The sequence below is a fragment of the Symphalangus syndactylus genome, chromosome X (assembly GCF_028878055.3).
Source record: "Symphalangus syndactylus isolate Jambi chromosome X, NHGRI_mSymSyn1-v2.1_pri, whole genome shotgun sequence".
In the NCBI taxonomy this organism is placed as follows: domain Eukaryota; kingdom Metazoa; phylum Chordata; class Mammalia; order Primates; family Hylobatidae; genus Symphalangus; species Symphalangus syndactylus.
In genome coordinates, this window is record NC_072447.2 from 156,944,452 (window position 1) to 156,965,979 (window position 21,528).

At 40.2% G+C, this 21,528-nt stretch overlaps 1 protein-coding gene across 7 annotated transcripts in view; it reads right to left on the reverse strand.

Moving 5' to 3' along the window:
* Positions 1–3,724: 3,724 nt before the first annotated feature.
* The window catches only part of GAB3 (GRB2 associated binding protein 3), a 73,034-nt gene continuing 55,230 nt past the window's right edge, over positions 3,725–21,528 (reverse strand). For 4 of the 7 annotated variants that reach the window (XM_055268070.2, XM_055268066.2, XM_055268065.2 and 1 more), the window contains 2 exons: positions 8,971–9,084; positions 3,725–7,098 (listed from right to left, as the gene is read on the reverse strand). In XM_055268070.2, the coding sequence (XP_055124045.1) occupies positions 6,982–7,098; positions 8,971–9,084 (231 nt within the window). In that variant the 3' untranslated portion in view covers positions 3,725–6,981. Of the gene's footprint in view, positions 7,099–7,295; positions 7,299–8,970; positions 9,085–21,528 lie in introns of all 7 variants that reach the window. The other 3 variants (XM_055268068.2, XM_055268067.2, XM_055268069.2) reach the window with 2 other exon arrangements.

Genomic DNA, 21,528 nt, shown 5'->3' on the forward strand with positions numbered 1-21,528 from the left:
ACTCAAACTGAGGCATAGGGAGGTTGCACAATGTCATGAGTCCCTAGGAAATGAACCCAACTATTGGACTCTATAGCTTTTGCATATACTAAAAATAATGATCTGCTTGGAAATCCAAGAAAATACCCCCATCCAGTTGCTTGACTCCTCTCTTCCTCTCATCACCCACATCCAATCCGTCTGCAAATTCTGTCATTCTGTCTAAGCTATCCAAGATGCAACCACATCGCACCACTTCCACTGCTGCCACTCTGGTCTGAGCTACAACCACCTCTTGCCTATCTGAGTGTAATAACCTCCTACCTGGTCTCCCTATTCTAATCTTAACCTTCTTATAGTGTATTATCTACAGTGATCCTTTCACGTCATTAAGTCCAATCACATGTCTCCCCTACTCAATTCCCTTCACTGACTTCCCTGTCACTCAGAAGATAAGCTAAAATCCTTATAAGGACCAGTAAGGCCTTACACTGTAATCTGTGAATCATCCATTACCTCTCCACCTTCTCTGCTATACTCTCTCTTGCAAACTCCTTACCAGCCAGCCTGGTGTTGCAGCTGTGCCTTCAACATTCCAGGGTTTCTGCTGATTGAGGGCTTTTGCACACTCTGCTCTCTCTGCCTTTGGTGCTCTCTCAAATCTAGCTAGTGGCTGGCTCCTTTATCTCCTTTAAATCTTCTCAATTTTCATCTCACTCTACTTCATCATGCAACTGCCCCCCTCACAGACCAATGTGCAACCAATTCACTGCCGTTTTCTTTTAGCCCATACTACTTGCCACCTTCTAAAATACAGTATAATGTACAAATTTGTTTTGTATTTCCTGTCTCACCTGTCTTCGGTTGGTGGTCTAGTAAGTGTTGGGACGTAACAAACCAGTTTGGGCAGCCACCGGGAGTAAGGCTCATGTCTGCTCCATGTGGCAGCAGCTAGGGTGGCTAAACCAAAGGCTGGAGGAATCTGCTTCCAAGATGTGTTACACAGGGAGGGGGCAATTTTGTGCTGGCTGCCAGCTGGTAACACTCAGAAGAGTCTGAGGGCCAAGCAACTTGGTTCCTTTCCATGTGGCCTGTGCTTCCTCACAGCATAATGGCTGGATCCCAAGGATGTGTATATATATATATATATATATATACATATATATGTATATATGTATATATATGTATATATGCATGTATATATGTATATATGTGTGTATATATGTGTGTGTATATATACGTGTATATATGTGTATATATATGTGTATATATATATGTGTATATATATGTGTATATATATATGTGTATATATATATATGTGTATATATATGTGTATATATATGTGTATATATATATAGAGAGAGAGAGAGACAGAGAAAGAGATAGAGAGAGAGACGGAGAGAGAGACAGAGAGAGAACCAGGTGGAAGATGTATCATCTTGTATGACCTGGCCTCAGAAGTCAAAGTCCCCTCTGCCATTGGCCAAGGCACCACTACCCAAGTTCTACCGGATGGGACATAGACTCCATCTCTCTTTTTTTTTTTTTTTTTTTGAGACAGAGTCTTGCTCTTTCACCCAGGCTGGAGTGCAGTGGCGTGATCTCGGCTCACTGCAAGCTCTGCCTCCCGGGTTCACGCCATTCTCCTGCCTCAGCCTCCCGCGTAGCTGGGGCTACAGGCGCCTGCCACCTCGCCCGGCTAATTTTTTGTATTTTTAGTAGAGACAGGGTTTCACCGTGTTAGCCAGGATGATCTCGATCTCCTGACCTTGTGATCCGCCCGCCTCGGCCTCCCAAAGTGCTGGGATTACAGGCGTGAGCCACCGCGCCCGGCTAGACTCCATCTCTTAATGGGGAGTGGCTAGATGCTGAAAGAGCAAGCAAGACAGAAAATATTGTTGCGACCATTTTTCAAGAAGGCAATGTATGAAAATTGGGTCGGCCAAAGGCTGAGAACTCCTAGTGGGGGAAGCGGGACAAAGAAGTGGAAGAATCCAAGCAAGGGTGCAATCCCAGAGGGAGGAAAGATTCCACAGGGTAGGGAGAGTGAATTCCAAGCCATTTCCAGCTCTCTGCTCATGCAGGTAAAGCAGCTCCAGGAGCTGAGGGGCTATCCTCTGAGAAGGAGCTCCAGGGGTGTAGGCTTCAGAAGGAAGAGCACGTCGAATCAGAGAAAGGGGTGCCAGAGGACTTGGGCAGGGCACCAACACTGCCCACCACATCCTGCCAGAATATGAGCTTAAGGAAAGACATTTTTGTTTCACTCGCTCTTATATACCCAGCACCAATAAGAATACCTCTTATGTAGCAGGTGATCATTAAATATTTGTTAAACTGAATGGAATTGTCAATGGAATAAATATTTCTTTTCTTGCTTTTGTCTTTTGTGCCTTGCTGCTAAAGATCTTCCACAACCAAGATAATACAAGTTTTTCTGTAGCTTTTTCTAATACTTTTTACAGTTGTGTTTCTTACATTAACTTTCTAATGCCCCTGGAGTCTTTTTCTTCCCCCTCCATGCTAACTGGTTTGTTGAGGTATAGTTTACACGCAGCAAAATGTACAAATATTAAATTTACAGATTGATAAATTTTTACATATGCATATATCCATCATTCCAGAAAGTTCTCCTATGACCTTTTATGATCAATAATAATCTCCCCAATAGAGGTAACCATTATTCTGACTTCTATCACCATAGAGTATGAAAATGAATTAAAAGCCTCAAATTGAAGAACAAGAAGTTGAAATTTCAAACAAACACAAATATAAAACAACTAGGTTTTGTTCTTTTACATAAAGGCAAACAAAGGTTAAAACTAAGTAAAATAGAGGTTTTTGACCATGAAACAAAGACCAAACAACAGTGCTTAGAAGCAAAACGGCTCCTCTAAAGCAGAGGGAACACATAGAGTTTATTGTTCCGCCTTTCCCACTGAGGTCTGCTTGGAATCTGTGTTTATGTGTGGCGGCAGAGTGGGGTCAAGGTTCATTTTTGTCCATCTGGATCATTTTGTCCACCTGATCACCCTGCACAGCCGTCCAGTCCCTGAGGCGCTCCAGCGCCCACTCTGTTATAGATGAAGTGTCCATGTATGTGAGGGTCTAGAGTGTGTGTGTAGGGAAAAAGTGTTCATGATTGGCCTCATACTTCTCCAGGGGTGAGGGATTTAATGTGGCTTTTTGTCCTTTCTCTAGGCCCCAGGATCCCCCAGGCCTGTTCTCTCTATGCCTTTGGCCTGTTTCCCCCAATCCTGAGCCCACCCTCCCCCCCCACTTTGTTTGTCCCTTCCTTGTTTCACGGCCTCGAGATGCCACTGACCCAGCACCCAGGGCACCTGGGAGACTCAGCTATGGAGAAAAGGGAGGTGGTGGCAAAAGAGACGCCTGCTGGGGACAGGCAGGCGTAGGGCAGTTGCCTTCTCATGCAAGTAATCATGAAGGTCATGTTATGGTGTCAAGAAGAGCAGTTGATTTTAGTGTCAATTATCAAAGCGAGTTTCCAACGAAGAAATAAAGAAAATGACAAGATATGGTTTGGCTGAGCCGAAGCAGTACTGATTACAGACACCTGCTCAACTGTTTGCAGTGAAACAACATGCACGTGAGTCAGGTTAAGTTTGTTGTACTTCAACGTAAAAGTGGTTATGAAGTCCATTTTCAAATATTCCGCTTTCAAAACATGTTCCTTATTTATATTGGATGTCATCACTTAAATAAAAAAGAACTTAAGTCACGATTTCTCCTTATAAGACTTTATTAATGCCAGAAATGAAACAGCAAAAACAAAATGAATTTGAAAAATCAGTGTGATTGTGGGTGCAGAGATGGTATGAAAAGGGACTGAGGAAAAAGCCAGGTCTGAGGAGAGCCTTCAGTTTCAACTCGGAACTTTTAAAGGTCATGATTCGGCTGATTCTGTGAAGTGGACTCTACAGTGGGTAGGTCGCTTCGTGCGTTTATAGCCAGGCTCTTCCTGATGTGTGCTGGACATCAAGGCTCTTCCCTCCCCAAGGAAAGCTTAACTCCCAGTACTCCTGGGTTTGTCACCTTCTGGACTTTCAGGCTTGAGACCCTTGGGTCCCCCGTCCTGCACTGGACGACCCCTGACTGGGAGGAATTTTCTAACGAGATGAGACAGAAGAAAATGAAACAAAAAGGAACTACAGAAAACAATGTGGGGTTAATTGCTGCATTGCCCTGTTATGCTGATTCCCACATCTTGTAGGTCTCTGGGATCATTTCTGTAACAAACATCGGGCCCTTGGTCAGAAACATAGCTCTCTCTCACACATACACACATCGATCATCTCCACCAAAACCAATTATTTTGACTTATGGTGCCTTTGCTGCTGTCAGCTCAAAAACTACCTGTACTTTGTTTCCTTGAATTGTTATGCTTTTGCATAGCCATCCTCTAGCAGTTTTATCAAAGCAGGACATAATTGCATACACTCTGGAAATGAGGGGTGAGTCACCTTTTTCAAAATTAAATTTTTAAAATTCTGACCCCTATCGCCTTCCATACCTTTAATGTAGAGAGTGCCTATTCAGAGCATTCCATTTTTAAGTAATCACATCCAAACAGGTCACACTACCCATGTGTGTATTTCTTCATGCTATAAATATGTTTCGGGAAATGTTTTGTAGAAACAGATTTCTTTTTTTTTTTTTTTTTGAGACAGAGTCTCGCTGTCGCCCAGGCTGGAGTGCAGTGGCGCGATCACGGCTCACTGCAGGCTCCGCCCCCCGGGGTTCCCGCCATTCTCCTGCCTCAGCCTCCTGAGTAGCTGGGACTACAGGCGCCTGCCACCATGCCCGGCTAATTTTTTGTATTTTTGGTAGAGACGGGGTTTCACCGTGTTAGCCAGGATGGTCTCGATCTCCTGACCTTGTGATCCGCCCGCCTCGGCCTCCCAAAGTGCTGGAATTACAGGCGTGAGCCACAGCGCCCGGCCGAAACAGATTTCTTTTCTTTTTTCGGTGAGTCAATTGAGTGACATTTCACTACTGACATAATTTCAGCTATTCTTTTCTATCTCCAATCTGGCGTGCTTCTTGACACTTGGGCCTACAATTTTTTTCTGCACCAGCCTATGTCAGATAATCAGTGATCCTAACACAAGTGCTCCACACATGAGGGAACTACCCTCCATGGGAACTGGCAGTTTGAAGCCCTGGTTTCTTGCCTGAGACTCTTTGCAAGTCACATGGGGAAGAAGGCTGTGTGTGGTGATGCAGAGCTGACTGTGGGGCTTAGGGAGTGGGGAGCCCTCTGCCTGCTCTGTCCAGGCTCACTAAGGACCCCGAACTCAGTTAAAATACTTAGAAATTTTCCCCCACTTTGTCCAAGGAAGAAAATAATGTCACCAGAACCTGCTTTTTTGGAAATCAAAATGGCTTCTTGTACGGTCTGAAAAAAGAAGGCTTTGGCATTTACTTACCTGTGGGGTGACTGGAAACCCTGAAATCTTGTAGCAAGGTCTACAACTGCACCAACTGCACTGACTATCATGGGCCTGACTGCCAATTTGATCTATCCTCATAAAGAAGACACAATCTCAGTCAGAATGCAGGACCAGTATCTGCTTAGTTTCCAGCTGTAGGTGCTCAGAAGGATCAAGAACGGACATTAAATAACACTTCATGCCCAACTGACACCTTCATTCTGGGTCTCCTGGACCCCAAGACCTGTAAAGGAAGGGGTGACATGACGCCCTCATTATAAAGTGGGAGTGTTTGTACTCTCAGTACCTAGTCACTTCTCAAGCAGAAGGGAGCAATTGGCTGGGAAATCTAAGAATGGAATTCATAGGTTTTTTCCTGGTCATTTTTCTCTATCACTCCAAAGCTTGGGCCCATCATAGGATAACCAGGGACAACCTATGCTTTCCCCAAGGCGGTAAAAATTCCTCTGCTAGCGTTAGCCAGCTCACAGGGAAACACACTGTATAGGTGACCATGAGAATGGCCTTCAGACCGACCATCAGTAGGTATTTCTAATTGTAACTACTGATGAGAGAGTTCCAGTTGAACATCACAGAAAGAAACCCTCACTTGACATGCACACCTTTCAAGTATCAAAACACCTGTTCAGATCCCTATTGAAAGGGAGACAAGATGATTACTCATTTTATGTCTGCAGGTGTTTCCCACATGTCTCCAAGGCTCACCCAATTAATCCATTTTGTCAAAATCCTCAGAGGAAGTGTGAGGTAGAGGAATGAGCTTGCAATTGGCAGCCTGGACAACTCTATTCTCTAAGCCGGACTCTGGGTCTTGGCTTTGTGAGTAATGTTGGGCAAAGCATTCCCTCCTCTAGTTCTCAGTGTTCTTTTCTTCAAAGTGGCATCAACAGTCTCTTCCAGGCCTATCTTCCAAGGTCTTTTGGAGAAGACATGAGACGATGCGTGGGGAAAGGCCAAGAGCAGCAGAATACCTGGCTACAGGTAGCTGCTTAATTGCAATATCCTTAGAGCCACCAGTGTCATCTGATATACTTATCTCAGAGCCTGAGATCCATTGCCCCTGTCACTTGTCTTTCTTTGGGTATTGAAATGACGCCACCATCGCTGGGCTTGATCTCCTCAACTGTCTTCAGAGGCTGGAATAAGATGGTCTCCAGAGGCCCCTTTGCTAGGATAATTTATCATTCTCATTGAAGCACAGGAGAGAGGTCAGAATTTCAGGTATTGGAGTCAAACGATAAAATCCTGTTGGTGGCAACACTCACTCCAATCTTTGCTCCAATAGGACAGAGGGGAGGCTAGATTCTCTCAGAGCCCCCTCTGGAAGGCAATTGCTTCCTTCTTTTCTTCCTTCAATGTATAAACAGGTCTTCTTTCCTAAAGGTTCTGGCCAAGACCTTGAAAACTACACATTCCCTCTTGATTTTGACCTGTGTTGACCATCAGTGTGTTTTTAGTGGACAAAAAAAAAAAGAAAAAACTCAAACTGAGCCCCAAGCTTCCCTGTTTCACACATGGCACAAGCCCGCACCTCTCATACTTTGGATTGCCTTTCATCTGTCCACTCCTGTTTTGTGCTCTGGAGAGCCTGTGTCTTCTGCTCATCCACTTGGACATAGTCTACTCTTTGTTCTTCTGAAAGGAGAAGTTTCTGAAGGAGGAGAACAAAAAGGTTTTTATTACATCTAACTTAAAATGTCAGAAAAATGTTTACCCTTTTGTATTAAATTACATTGTTAAATATTTGTTGCCTTTTCCTCTGTGTGGAAGCTTTATACTTTGTATGTGTGCTTCTGTGTGTGCACGCACGTGCTTCTGCTTCCCTCAACTTTGCTCTAGCCACTTGACTTGCTTTGACCAATATAATGTAAGTGGAAGTGACATGGCCTGGCATGGTGGCACGTGCCTGTAATCCCAGCACTTTGAGAGGCTGGAATGTGGTTTGGCTGTGCCCCTACTCAAATCGCATCTTGAATTGTAGTTCCCATAATCTCCATGTGCCCTGGGAAGGACCTTGTGGGAGGTAATTGAATCATGGGGATAGTTACCCTCATGCTGTTCTCATGATAGTAAGTTCTCAAGAGATCTGATGGTTTTATAAGGGGCTTTCGCCACTTCACTCTGCACTTCTCTTTCCTGCCGCCATGTGAAAAAGGACGTGTTTGCTACCCCTTCCACCATGATTGTAAGTTTCTTGAGGCTTCCCCAGCCACGCTGAACTGTGAGTCAATTAAACCTCTTTCCTTTATAAATTACCCAGTCTCAGGTATTCCTTCATAGCAGTGTGAGAATGGACTAATACAGAGGCCAAGGCAGGAGGATCACCTGAGCCCAGGAGATCAAGATCATTTTTTATTAAAAAATAAAAAACAGCTGTGGGTGATGGTGTGCAACTGTAGTACCAGCTACTTGGGAGGCTGAGATGGGAGGATACCTTGAGCCCAGGAGATCTCACTCTGTCATTCAGTGAGCTATGACCATGCCACTGCACTCCAGCCTGAGTGACACAGTGAGATCTTGTCTCGAGAAAACAAAACAATTATAACAAAAAGGAAGTGACATGTTCCAATCCTAAGGAGAAAGAGGTATTCTGTGATTCTGCAATCTCTCTTTTTCCCCTGCCAGGAGGCCAGCGCACTTCAGACAGGGGCTGCTTCTCTTGCCTCGGCCCTGGACTGGAGATGACCTGGAACACAAAGGCTCTGGCCTGCAATAAAAGAGCCTTTGTGTTGAAAGCAGATGAGATTTCGGGGTTGTTTTGAGTGCATAGTCTACCAAAACTGACTAATGCTCCTTTTATACTTATTGCTCCCACCCTTCTTACCAGCTTTTCTCCAGTCTCATATCAGGTTTTTGGAACGATATTAAAAGTAGAAAACAAGTAGGAGTTACCTCAGCAGAAGAGCAGGAAAGTCCTCCATTGTTTCCCATGCAGTCATTCCTTACGCTGTACAGTGGGTGATACTAGTTCACAGATATGATAACTTACATATATTAACTCAATTAATCCTCACAATAGCCCCTGACATAAGTGTTGTCATTTCTGATTCCTATTTTTCAGATGAGAATTCTACCCAAAGGGGTAGCTGCCCAACTTAGCCTTCAAGGCCCCTTACTGAGGGGTTCCACTTCCAACTTAACAGTTCTTTCCATTGCTCCCTCAAGTCTAACCAAACTAGGCTATTACTCGTTCCCTAAACAGGATGTTCTTACACCTGGAGGGTCCTCTACCCCACCCTCATTTCTGTTCGAGATATTTTTCTATAAACTTTTTGGTCCAAATTTTGAAGTGTGAATATCACATTTATTTATACATATACACACAAAGAACACACCCTAGAAGGAAATACACCAAGATTTCATTCTCTCTGGGAGGCGGGATGAGGGCTGATTTTAATAGTCTTCATTATACATGTCTGCATTTTTAACACTTTCTAAGGAGAATATGCATGGTTTGATAATCAGAAAAGTCTAGGCAGAAATGGAATCACCCGGGAATTCTTAGATGCAAAGCCCTTCCTACCTGCATGGGAGTTGGTGATGCTGAATTGAAGTCCAGGGCCAAATAATCTAGGCTGAATTTCTTTGTCCACATAAGAGCACCACTGCTCAGGGAACTGGCTGTTCGGTGCTCCTCCTAGGAACCAACATCACAGGAGTCGGGTTAATGATGTCTATCTGGGTTGCTCAAGGGAAGGAGGGCAAGTTGTGGCTTCACCCAAGCAGCTGCCGTCAGATCGTAACAGAACAGTCTGATGACACCTGAGTCAATCAGCCTGCAGATCTGAGTGAGAACTGTAATTTCAAACAGAATATAGCCAATGTGGCCTTCACAATGAAACGATACCATTATTCACCATGGGAACAGTTTGCCAAAATTCACTCAAAAAGGAATTTGCTTCATGAATCTGACAGGCCTGTGATACTTCAGAGATTAAACCCTGACAAGATCAACTATACTTATTAAAGTTCTCGTGAAGGCATCCCAAATGCACTTAAATGTAGTTTGCACAATACAAACAGTTATAACACAGATGAAAATCAGGGCCCAGCTTCAGAAGTGAAATGCTACCAATCCATATCTTGAATTTTGTGCTTACCACTCCTTTTACTTTTAAATATAGTTTTATGAGTATGCAAGTATCCTTAAATAACAGACTATTTCATTTTGCCTGTTTTTGAATGTCATATCAACAGAATCACATTGTATGCATTTTGGGTGGCTTCAGTTTTGTGTTCAATATTAGGTACTCCACATTCACTTGTGTCTAAGCATTAGCCCTATTTCACTCCTTTGCACTGGGTCAGATATTCCATTGCATGACTTGTTTAATCATTCTGCCATCAAAGGATATTTGGGTTGCTCCCAGTTTGGGGGCTATTGTAAGCAATGCTGCCATGGACATTCATGCACCTGTGGGAGAAATTCTAGGGCATTTACTTGGGAATAGAATCACTGGGTTATAGGATATGAGCATCTTCAACTTAACTAAATATCACCAAACTATTTTCCAGAGTGAACCAATCTACACGTGTACCAGGAGTGTATAAGAACTTCTATTGCTTCCCATCCTGGCCAACACTTGGTATTGTCAGACTTTTTAACATTTTTCCTACCTGAGACAGGTAAAATGGTATCTTACTGTGGTTTGATTTTCCATTCCCCCGATTATTTATTAGTATGAGCACCTGTTCATATGTTGAAAGGTCATTTGTTTATTTCTCCTCTGTGAATTGCCTGTTTGGGTTTGTTTTGTTTTTTGGGTTTTTTTTTTTTTTGCCTTGTTTCTGGTTAATTTTTGTATTGAATTATTTGTATATTTTTCTTACTTACCCTTAGTACTTTTTCCTCTGCCCTGGAGAGTAATCATTTGCTATCATGTATGTTGCAGACAGCTCATCACAGTCTAGCTTCTTGTCTTTTCATTTCTTTTTATGGTATTTCCTTTGACTAAGAAATACTTTTAATGTAATATGTTGATCTTTTCCTGTATGGCTTACAGTACGTTTAAGGAATCCTTCCCTATGCTGAGGTCATAATTTATTTCTCTATATTTTTCCTGAAATTATAAAGTTTTGCAATAATTTGCTTCACGTTTAAGCAATAATCTCACTTGAAAGGATTTTAATATTGTATATGGTGGTGCAATAGAAATAAAATTCATTCCATTTTTGTTGTTGTTTTTACTCAACGTGGATAACCTAGTTTCCCCCAGAATGTCTTGAGTGATCTTGACCCTTTTAGAATCAGCTTCAAAGTTCCTCAAAAATCTCTGTTAGGGAATTGGTAAGATAATGTCTTTAGTATTTGAGTCTTCCTATTCAGGAACATGGTCTACTTTCCACTTATTTCATTCTCCTTAATGTCTTTCAATCAGTTTTAATAATTTTTTCCACAATATTTTTTGTTAGATTTATCCCTAAATACCTAGAGTTTGTTGTTACTGTTTGTTTGTTTCTGTTTGTTACCATTATCTAGACATCGAACTGGATTGTGTATATTGATTTTATATCCATCAATCCTGATATCTTTTATTAATTGTAATTATTTATTTTACTAACTTTGTAATTCTAATTATTTCTAAGTAGATTATTTCGAGTTATCACTCATATAAGCAGATTACTTTGAGTTATTGCTTCATCTATGAATAATCACTCTTTGTCTTCTTCCTTCCTTTCCAATTCTTATTCATTTTGTTTCTTTAGGAGATGAGTATGATATCTACTATAGGTTCTATAAGATTCATTTTTCATTTGTTATGAGGTTAAAGAAAATTCCTCTATTCCTTGTTTACTAATAGATTTTTTCATTAATAGATGTTGAGTTCTATCAAATGCTTTTTCTGCATCTAGTAAGATAATATATCATTTTTCTCCTTTAATCTGTTAATGTGCTTGGTTGACTTAATAGATATTCCTGGTTTATGGTTGTAATAGCTCATCTCTCTGAGAATATTGGTAATAATAGAGTTTTAAAAAGGCTTTTCCTAGCCGGGCGCAGTGGCTCACGCCTTTAATCCCAGCACTTTGGGAGGCCGAGGTAAGCGGATCACTTGAGGTCAGGAGTTCAAGACCAGCCTGGCCAACATGGTGAAACTCTGTCTCTACTAAAAATACAAAAATCAGCCAGGCATAGTGGCGCATGCCTGTAGTCCCAGCTACTTGGGAGGCTGAGGCAGGAGAATCGCTTGAACCCGGGAGGCAGAGGTTGCAGTGAGCTGAGATCGCACCACTGCACTCCAGCCTGGGTGACAGAGTGAGACTCCATGTCACAAAAAAATAAAACAATAAATAATAAACAAAAAGGCTTTTCCTTCTGGCATAGTTCTTATTTCATCCAATCTGTTTTGATTTCAATCTTTCATGCTAGAGTTCTCCTGAAATGTCACATGAAATCACTGACTATTGCTTATACTTATGAGTGAAAGACCAAAAAGCTAACGTGAAGCTTTGTGTACATGGATGGTGTTTGTCAACTCTGGAGTTTTCTGCAGGGTGATCCCATTGGGTGGTTATCTTGAGTAACCCCCAATTTAGGAACTACATTTTGCCACTTGGGCTGCTCAAATAGCCCAGAGAAATATTTTCTAATCTCCAAACTCAATTGTAAAGGTCTGGTTGTCAATCTTCTGGAAAAGGGCTTGAGAATGGTTCTCATATCCATTATGCCCATTTACTTAATCACCTTGTTGTTAGTATAGTATTCGTGGTCAAATATGTCTAGCATCCCCCAGTGCAAAGACCTTTTGTTTTACTCTCTCCAGAGAGACTGAACTTCAACTTTTCTATGAGATGGGGGATGGAAAGTCACAGTGTTTCACCTCCATGGAGTGAGGGAAGGGATCTTGGAATTTACCTGATGCCTTTGACCATTACTGCTTCCTTTACTTTCCCTTCAACCCTACTTCAGAACTACCTACTGTGGACAATTCCTGAACTCTTTGGGTAGTCTGCAGTATAAGTCAAGTTGCTTCTTGCCTTCCTTCCACCACATTTAAGATTTAATTTTTTTGCGGGGGGGAGGGGTCTTGTAAGTCATTTACTACATATCTATCTGCATTCCAGTTTCCAATATGTTACTGCTATTTTCTTCTCCAATTCTTCATATCTTTGTGGGTTTATGCCTTTAACAGATTTCTTTACTGTTATTTTAGAGGGTGTTTGGGGATGGAGAGAAATTGGAAGCTTGTGGTCAATCTTCTATCTGAGGTTCATGTGTCAGCACTTTATTTCTTTTTATGGCTGCATAATACAATGGAATATTATACTACATTTTATTATATACTATACTACATTTTATTCACACATTCATCAGTCGATGATCATTTGAGTTGTTTTCCCTTTCTGGCTATTATGAAAAAATGCTTCTATGAACATTTGTGTACGAGTATTTGGTTAGACATACTCTTCTTTGGGATTTTAAAATCTGCATCCACCAGTAACATTGGCCTACAGCTTTCTACTTATGTAATTGCTATTTGTTTTATCAAATTATTTTAGCCTCATAAAGTAAGGTGGGTAATATTCTCTTCTCCCATTCCTGGTAGGTGTTTATATAAGATTGCACTTATCTCTTCTTTTTGGTAGAAACTATCTGTAAAGTTTTTTGGGCCTTATGATCCTTTGTAGTACAAATTTTCCTACTGATTCAGTGTCTTTAATAGGTACATAAACATTCAGGTTTTCTAATTCTACTTGAGTCAATTTCTGATTTTTTTTTAATCCAGAGAATTTGCCTATCACAAAAGTTTTCAAATTTATTGGTACAGAGTTGTTCACAAAATTCTCTTAGGTAATCTCTCATGTATTTGTGATTATTATCTGTTTTTCGTTCTTAATATTACTTATTTGTTTTCATATCTTTTGTATTAGTTTTGTTAAATTTTAGTCTTTTTAAAGAGCCTATTACAGCTGTATTGATCCTCTCTGATTTTGTTGTTTATTTTGTTAGTTTCTGTTTTTGCCTTTATCCATTTCACTTTTGTAGGGTTTTTCTAAACTTATTATTATAAAATTTTTCCAGCAATCAGCCAAATTAAAGAAAATATACTCACCATGTATACTCCATTAACATTTTCTTCTACTAACCTGCTTGTAAGTCTTTGGGCTTGTGGAGGAAATGGTACCTCTAGCATTATCCCTTGACATATCGCTTCTCTCCTATTTTTCTATAATCTCCTTCAACAACTCCGACTATACAAATATTTGACCTTCTTATTCTATCTTCCATGTCCCAAATTTCTTTCAGATTCTCCATGTTTTTAACTCCTTGTTCTGATTTATTAGTAACTTATTCATAAATTATCTTCCAGCTCTCTAAATCACTCTTTGTGCTTAGTCTGTTTATCTCATCCATTGAGTTTCTAATTTCATTCTTGTTTTTATTTCTACAAATTGTAAATGGTCTTTTACAATCTACTTGGCCATTTTTAATAGTATCTCATTACTTAATCCAACTTTCAATTTCTCATTTATTTCTTTAAATATAGTAAAACTACTTATCTTATATTCAAAATCCAGTGTTTCCCAAAACTGCCTACTTCCATATTTGATTCTATTATTTGTAATTCTTATTAATTTGGGGGGTTGCCGTTTCTCAATATTTTTGGCCCCAGAGATTTCTTTTCCCTTCCCTTCTTGTCAGCTGAGTTTTAGATTTAAAAATGTATCATATTTATAATAAGAGGTGTTTTTCATGCTATCTTGCCTACCAAGGTGTTCCATCAAATTTTAAAAATAGAATAAATGTAGTTTCACCTCCAGTAATGTTGAATAAAGTAATTTTGACCACCCTTCCTGCCGAGAACAATATTTTTTTTCCTTTTTTGGTAGAAATTAAAAAATTGTTTCTAAAATTTTTATGGGAGTAGAAAAGTCAAAGAAAAAAATGAAAAAACCTAGAGGAAGGTAAACAAAGCAGGAGGACTTACTTTCCTTGATTTTGAGTCTTATGAAGCTACAGCAACTAAGGCAGTTTGTATTGTTCAAAGATAGACAGGGAAACCAACAGAATAGAATTAAGAGTCCATAAAAAACTCGTACATATATGGATATTTGATTTATGGCAAAGATGGCACTGCCGAATAGTCAGTAAATGATAGTCATTTTACATAAATGGTGCCAACCAATTAGATAAACATATGGGGAAAAATGAGTCTTGACCCCTATCTCACAGCACACACAAGTTAATTCAAGGTGGTATAATCCAAATGTGAAGGTAAAACTAGAAAACTCCTAGGAAATAACCATAATTCACCTGAGTTCAAACAGATAATGATCCTGTATTAAAGAAATTGAATTCACCCAGAGGGTTTCACTGGTGAATTATACCAAAAATTTAAAGAATAAACAAAACTAATTCTACAGGATCTGTTCCAGAAACTAGAAGAGGAGAGAACACTTCCTGAGGAGCCCGGCACGACCTTAATACCAAAACCACACAAAGACACTACAAAAACCTAAAGATCAACACACATTAGGAACACAGACATGAAAATCCTCAACAAAATATTAGCAGATGAAATGCAGCAATATATACAAAGAAATAATACACCATGACCAAATGGGGTTTATCTAGAGAATACAAGACTGGCTTAAAGCCTGGCACAGTGGCTCATGCCTATAATCCCAGCATTTTAGGAGGCTGAGGCGGGAGGATGGTTTGAGCTCAGAAGTTCAAGACCAGCCTGGGCAACATAGTAAGACCCAGTCTCTACCAAAAAAAAAAAAATCTCAAGAAATCTGAAGAAAATAAAAACCTCCTATAATTAATAAGTTAATTAAGCAACCTCAAACTCTTGGGCTCAAGGGATCTTCCAGTCTCAGCCTCCTGATTAGCTGGGACTACAGGCACAGCTACTATGCATGGTTAATTTTTAATAACATTTTTGTAGAGACAGGGTCTCGCTTTGTTGCCCAGGCTGGTCTTGGACTCTTGGGCTCAAGCCATTCTCCCACATCAGCCTCCGCAAAGTCCTGAGATTACAGGTGTGAGCCACTGAACTCAGCCAATCATATTTCTATATACCACCAATGGGTCACTGGAAGCTGAAATTTTAAAAATACCATTTATAATAGCTCCAAAAATGAAATAGTTAGATATAAATCTAATAGGACACGCATAAGATCTATGTAAAAATTACAAAATTATGAGGCGAAAAAAATCAAAGAAAATCTGAATAAATGAGCCAGGCACGATGGCTCCTGCCTGTAATCCCAGCACTTTGGGAGGCTGAGGCAGACGGATCACTTGAGGTCAGGGGTTCGAGACCAGCCTGGCCAACATGGTGAATCCCTGTCTCTACTAAAAATACAAAAAAGTTAGCCAGGCTTGGTGGTGTGTGCCTGTAATCCCAGCTACTCGGGTGGCTAAGACATGACAATCACTTGAACCCGAGAGGCGGAGGTTGCAGTGAGTCGACATTGTGCCACTGCACTCCAACCTGGGTGACAGAGCAAGACTCTGTCTCGAAAAACAAAACAAAACAGAACAAAACAAAACAAAACACCAGTCTGAATACATGGAGAGATATACTGTGCTCAGTAATTGGAAGATTCAGAATAGTAAAGACTCAATTCTCAAATGTATGTATAGATTTAATGCAATTCCAATAAAAAAAAAAAGTGTTAGGCAGGGCGTGGTGGCTCACGCCTGTAATCTCAGCACTTTGGGAGGCTGAGGTGGGTGGATCATGAGGTCAGGAGATGGAGACCATCCTGGCTAACACGGTGAAACCCCGTCTCTACTAAAAAAAATACAAAAAATTAGCTGGGCGTGGTGGTGGGCACCTGTAGTCCCAGCTACTCGGGAGGCTGAGGCAGGAGAATGGCGTGAATCCGGGGGGCAGAGCTTGCAGTGAGCCAAGATGGTGCCACTGCACTCCAGCCTGCGTGACAGAGCAAGACTCTGTCTCAAAAAAAAAAAAAAAAAAAGTCTTAGCAGGATATTTTTGTAGATGAACATCTGATTCTAATTATACATGGAAAGGCACAGGAAGCAGAATAACAAAAACAAGTTTTAAAAACAAGAATGAAGTTACAGAAAATACACTTCTTGATTTTAAAATTTACTCCAAAGCTACAATAATCAAGATTGTATGGCATAGGCAAAGAAACAGACAATGGAACAGAATAGAAAATCTACACAAATATGCCCAACTGATTTATTACAGAGGTGCAAAGAAAATTCAATGAAGAAAGGATCATATTTTCCATAAATGGTACTGAAACATTTGGACATCCATATGCAAAATGTCAGCTTCGACTTCACCTCACATCTCATACAAAAATTAACTTAAAATGGATCATAGACCTAAATGTAAAACCATAATTCTTTTTTTTTTTTTTTTGAGACGGAGTCTTTCTCTGTCCCCCAGGCTGGAGTGCAGTGGCGCGATCTCGGCTCACTGCAAGCTCCGCCTCCCGGGTTCACGCAATTCTCCTGCCTCAGCCTCCCGAGTAGCTGGGACTACAGGCGCCCGCCAACACGCCCGGCTAATTTTTTGTATTTTTAGTAGAGACGGGATTTCACCATTTTACCCAGGATGGTCTCAATCTCTTGACCTCGTGATCCTTTTAGAAGGAAATAAAGGAGAAAATTCTAATGAACGAAGGTTAGGCAGAGTTCTTAGACATAACAATCCATTAAGGAAACAAAAGAAATAAATTGGACTTAATTAAATTTTTAAATGTTTGCTCTGCAAAAGACAGAAGAGAATGGAAAGACAAGCTCCAGATATGGAGAAAATATTTGCAAACTATATATCCATTGGAGGACTTGGGGTTTTTTTGTTTTGTTTTTGTTTTTTTTTTGAGACAGAGTCTTACTCTGTCACCCAGGATGGAGTGCAGTGGCATGATCTTGGCTCACTGCAACCTCTGCCTCCTGGGTTCAAGTGATTCTCCTGCCTCTGCCTCCCGAGTAGCTAGGACTACAGGCACATGCTACCACGCCCAGCTAATTTTTGTATTTTTGGTAGAGACAGGGTTTCACCATGTTGGCCAGGCTGCTCTCGAACTCCTGCCCTCAGATGATCCTCCCGCCTCAGCCTCCCAAAGTGCTGGGATTACAGGCGTGAGCCACCATGCCTGGCCCCTTTGGAGGACTTGTACACAGAATATATAAAGAACTCTCAAAACTCAATGGAAGAAAACAAACAACCTGATTTAAAAATTGGCAAAAAGATTGAACAGATACTCCACCAAAATATGTCCAACATAATTTACCATTAGGAAAGTACGTGTTAGAGCCACACTGAGATACCAATATACATCCATTAGAAGGTAGAAAATTTAAAAATCTGGTAATACCAGAGGTACAAGGAGGAGGTGGTACCATTCCTTTTGAAACTATTCCAATTAATAGAAAAAGAGAGAATCCTCCCTAACTCATTTTATGAGGCCAGCATCATCCTGATACCAAAGCCTGGCAGAGACACAACAAAAAAAGAGAATTTTAGACCAATATCCCCGATGAACATCGATGCAAAAATCCTCAATAAAATACTGGCAAACCAAATCCAGCAACACATCAAAAAGCTTATCCACCATGATCAAGTGGGCTTCATCCCTGGGATGCAAGGCTGGTTCAACACACACAAATCAATAAACGTAATCCAGCATATAAACAGAACCAACGACAAAAACCACATGATTATCTCAATAGATGCAGAAAAGGCCTTTGACAAAATTCAACAGCTCTTCATGCTAAAAACTCTCAATAAATTAGGTATTGATGGGACGTATCTCAAAATAATAAGAGCTATCTATGACAAACCCACAGCCAATATCATACTGAATGGGAAAAAACTGGAAGCATTCCCTTTGAAAACTGGCACAAGACAGGGATGCCCTCTCTCACCACTCCTATTCAACATAGTGCTGGAAGTTCTGGCCAGGACAATCAGGCAAGAGAAAGAAATAAAGGGTATTCAATTAGGAAAAGAGGAAGTCAAATTGTCCCTGTTTGCAGATGACATGATTGTATATCTAGAAAACACCATCATCTCAGCCCAAAATCTCCTTAAGCTGATAAGCAACTTCAGCAAAATCTCAGGATACAAAATCAATGTGCAAAAATCACAAGCATTTTTATACACCAGTAACAGACAAACAGAGAGCCAAATCATGAGTGAACTCCCATTCACAATTGCTTCAAAGAGAATAAAATACCTAGGAATCCAACTTACAAGGGATGTGAAGGACCTCTTCAAGGAGAACTACAAACCACTGCTCAATGAAATAAAAGAGGATACAAACAAATGGAAGAACATTCCATGCTCATGGGTTGGAAGAATCAATATCGTGAAAATGGCCATACTGCCCAAGGTAATTTATAGATTCAATGCCATCCCCATCAAGCTACCAATGACTTTCTTCACAGAATTGGAAAAAACTACTTTAAAGTTCATATGGAACCAAAAAAGAGCCCACATTGCCAAGTCAATCCTAAGCCAAAAGAACAAAGCTGGCAGCATCACGCTACCTGACTTCAAACTATACTACAAGGCTACAGTAACCAAAACAGCATGGTACTGGTACCAAAACAGAGATATAGACCAATGGAACAGAACAGAGCCCTCAGAAATAATGCCACACATCTACAATTACCTGATCTTTGACAAATCTGACAAAAACAAGCAATGGGGAAAGGATTCCCTATTTAATAAATGGTGCTGGGAAAACTGGCCAGCCATATGTAGAAAGCTGAAACTGGATCCCTTCCTTACACCTTATACAAAAATTAATTCAAGATGGATTAAAGACTTAAATGTTAGATCTAAAACCGTAAAAACCCTAGAAGAAAACCTAGGCAATACCATTCAGGACATAGGCATGGGCAAGAACTTCATGTCTAAAACACCAAAAGCAATGGCAACAAAGGCCAAAATTGACAAATGGGATCTAATTAAACTAAAGAGCCTCTGCACAGCAAAAGAAACTACCATCAGAGTGAACAGGCAACCTACAGAATGGGAGAAAAGTTTTGCAATCTACTCATCTGACAAAGGGCTAATATCCGGAATCTACAAAGAACTCAAACAAATTTACAAGAAAAAATCAAACAACCCCATCAAAAAGTGGGTGAAGGATATGAACAGACACTTCTCAAAAGAAGACATTTATGCAGCCAACAGACACATGAAAAAATGCTCATCATCACTGGTCATCAGAGAAATGCAAATCAAAACAACACTCAGATACCATCTCACACCAGTTAGAACGGTGATCATTAAAAAATCAGGGAATAACAGGTACTGGAGAGGATGTGGAGAAATAGGAACACTTTTACACTGTTGGTGGGACCGTAAACTAGTTCAACCATTGTGGAAGTCAGTGTGGCAATTCCTCAGGGATCTAGAACTGGAAATACCATTTGACCCAGCCATCCCAGTACTGGGTATATACCCAAAGGATTATAAATCATGCTGCTATAAAGACACATGCACATGTATGTTTACTGTGGCACTATTCACAATAGCAAAGACTTGGAACCAACCCAAATGTCCAACACTGATAGACTGGATTAAGAAAATGTGGCACATATACACCATGGAATACTATGCAGCCATAAAAAAGGATGAGTTCATGTCCTTTGTAGGGACATGGATGAAGCTGGAAACCATCACTCTGAGCATACTATCACAAGGACAAAAAACCAAACACTGCATGTTCTCCCTCATAGGTGGGAACTGAACAATGAGAACACTTGGACACAGGAAGGGGAACATCACACACTGGGACCTGTTGTGTGGTGGGTGGATGGGGGAGGGACAGCATTAGGAGATATATCTAATGTAAATGACAAGTTAATGGGTGCAGCACACCAACATGGCACATGTATACATATGTAACAAACTTGCACGTTGTGCACATGTACCCTAAAACTTAAAGTATAATAAAAAAAAGAAAAGTAAAAAAATATAAAGAAATAAAAATCTGGTAATACCAACTATGCTGGCAAAGGAGGTGGAGCAACTGGAACTCTCATAAGTTGCTGGTGGGAGTACAAAATGGTACAGCCATTATGGAAAACATTTTAGCAATATCTTACAAAGTTAAATAAACAATTGATGACTCAGTTAAACATACATTTGATGGCCCAGCAACACCACTTCTAGGTATTTATCCTGGAGCTGGATTTCTCAGCTGTGGCACTAATGACATTTGGGGCTGGATAGTTCTTTGTTGTGAGGGCTGTCCTGTGCACTGTAGGATGTATAGCAGCCCCCCTGATTTTTTTCCATTAGATGTCATTAGCACTACCTACTCCACTCCAAGTTGTGGCAACCAAAAATGTTTCAAGACATTGCCAAATATCCCTTGAGGGTCAAAATCACCACTGTCTGAGAACCACTGATGTAGAGAAATGAAGACGTCTATCCACGTAGAAACCTGTCAAATACCACTAAGATCAGAAACAAGGCAAGCATGCCCACTTTTGCTACTTCTATTCAACAAAGCATTGGGAGTTCTAGCCAAAGCAATTAGGCAAGAAAAAGAAAGAAAAGACATCCAAACTGGAAAGGGAGATGTAAAGTAATCTCTATTTGCTGATAATATAACCTTATATATAGATAACCCTAAAAATTATATAAACCCTAAAAATTATATAAAAATATAACCTTATATATCAATAACCCTAAAAAAACACAAAAACTAATAATAAATTAAAATGAACAAATTCAGCAAAGTTGCAGGATATAATATCAATACCCAAAAACCAGTTGCATTTCTATACACTAATAGTGAACAATCACAAAAGGAAATTAAAAAAAAATTTTCGTTTACAATATCATCAAAAAGAACAAAATACTTAGGAATAAATTTAACCAAGGAGGCAAAGACTTATACATTGAAAACGATAAGAAAGAAGGTAAAGGAGACATAAGTAAATGAAAAGATACCTGTGTTCATGAATTGGAAGACTTAATACTGTTAATATGATAATATTATGCAAAACAGTTTGCAGATTCAAAGCATTCCCCATCAGAATTCCAATGGTCTTTTTTTGCAGAAATAAAAAACTCTGTCCTTAAAGTTCACATGTAACATTAAGTGACCCTTAAATGACAAATCAATC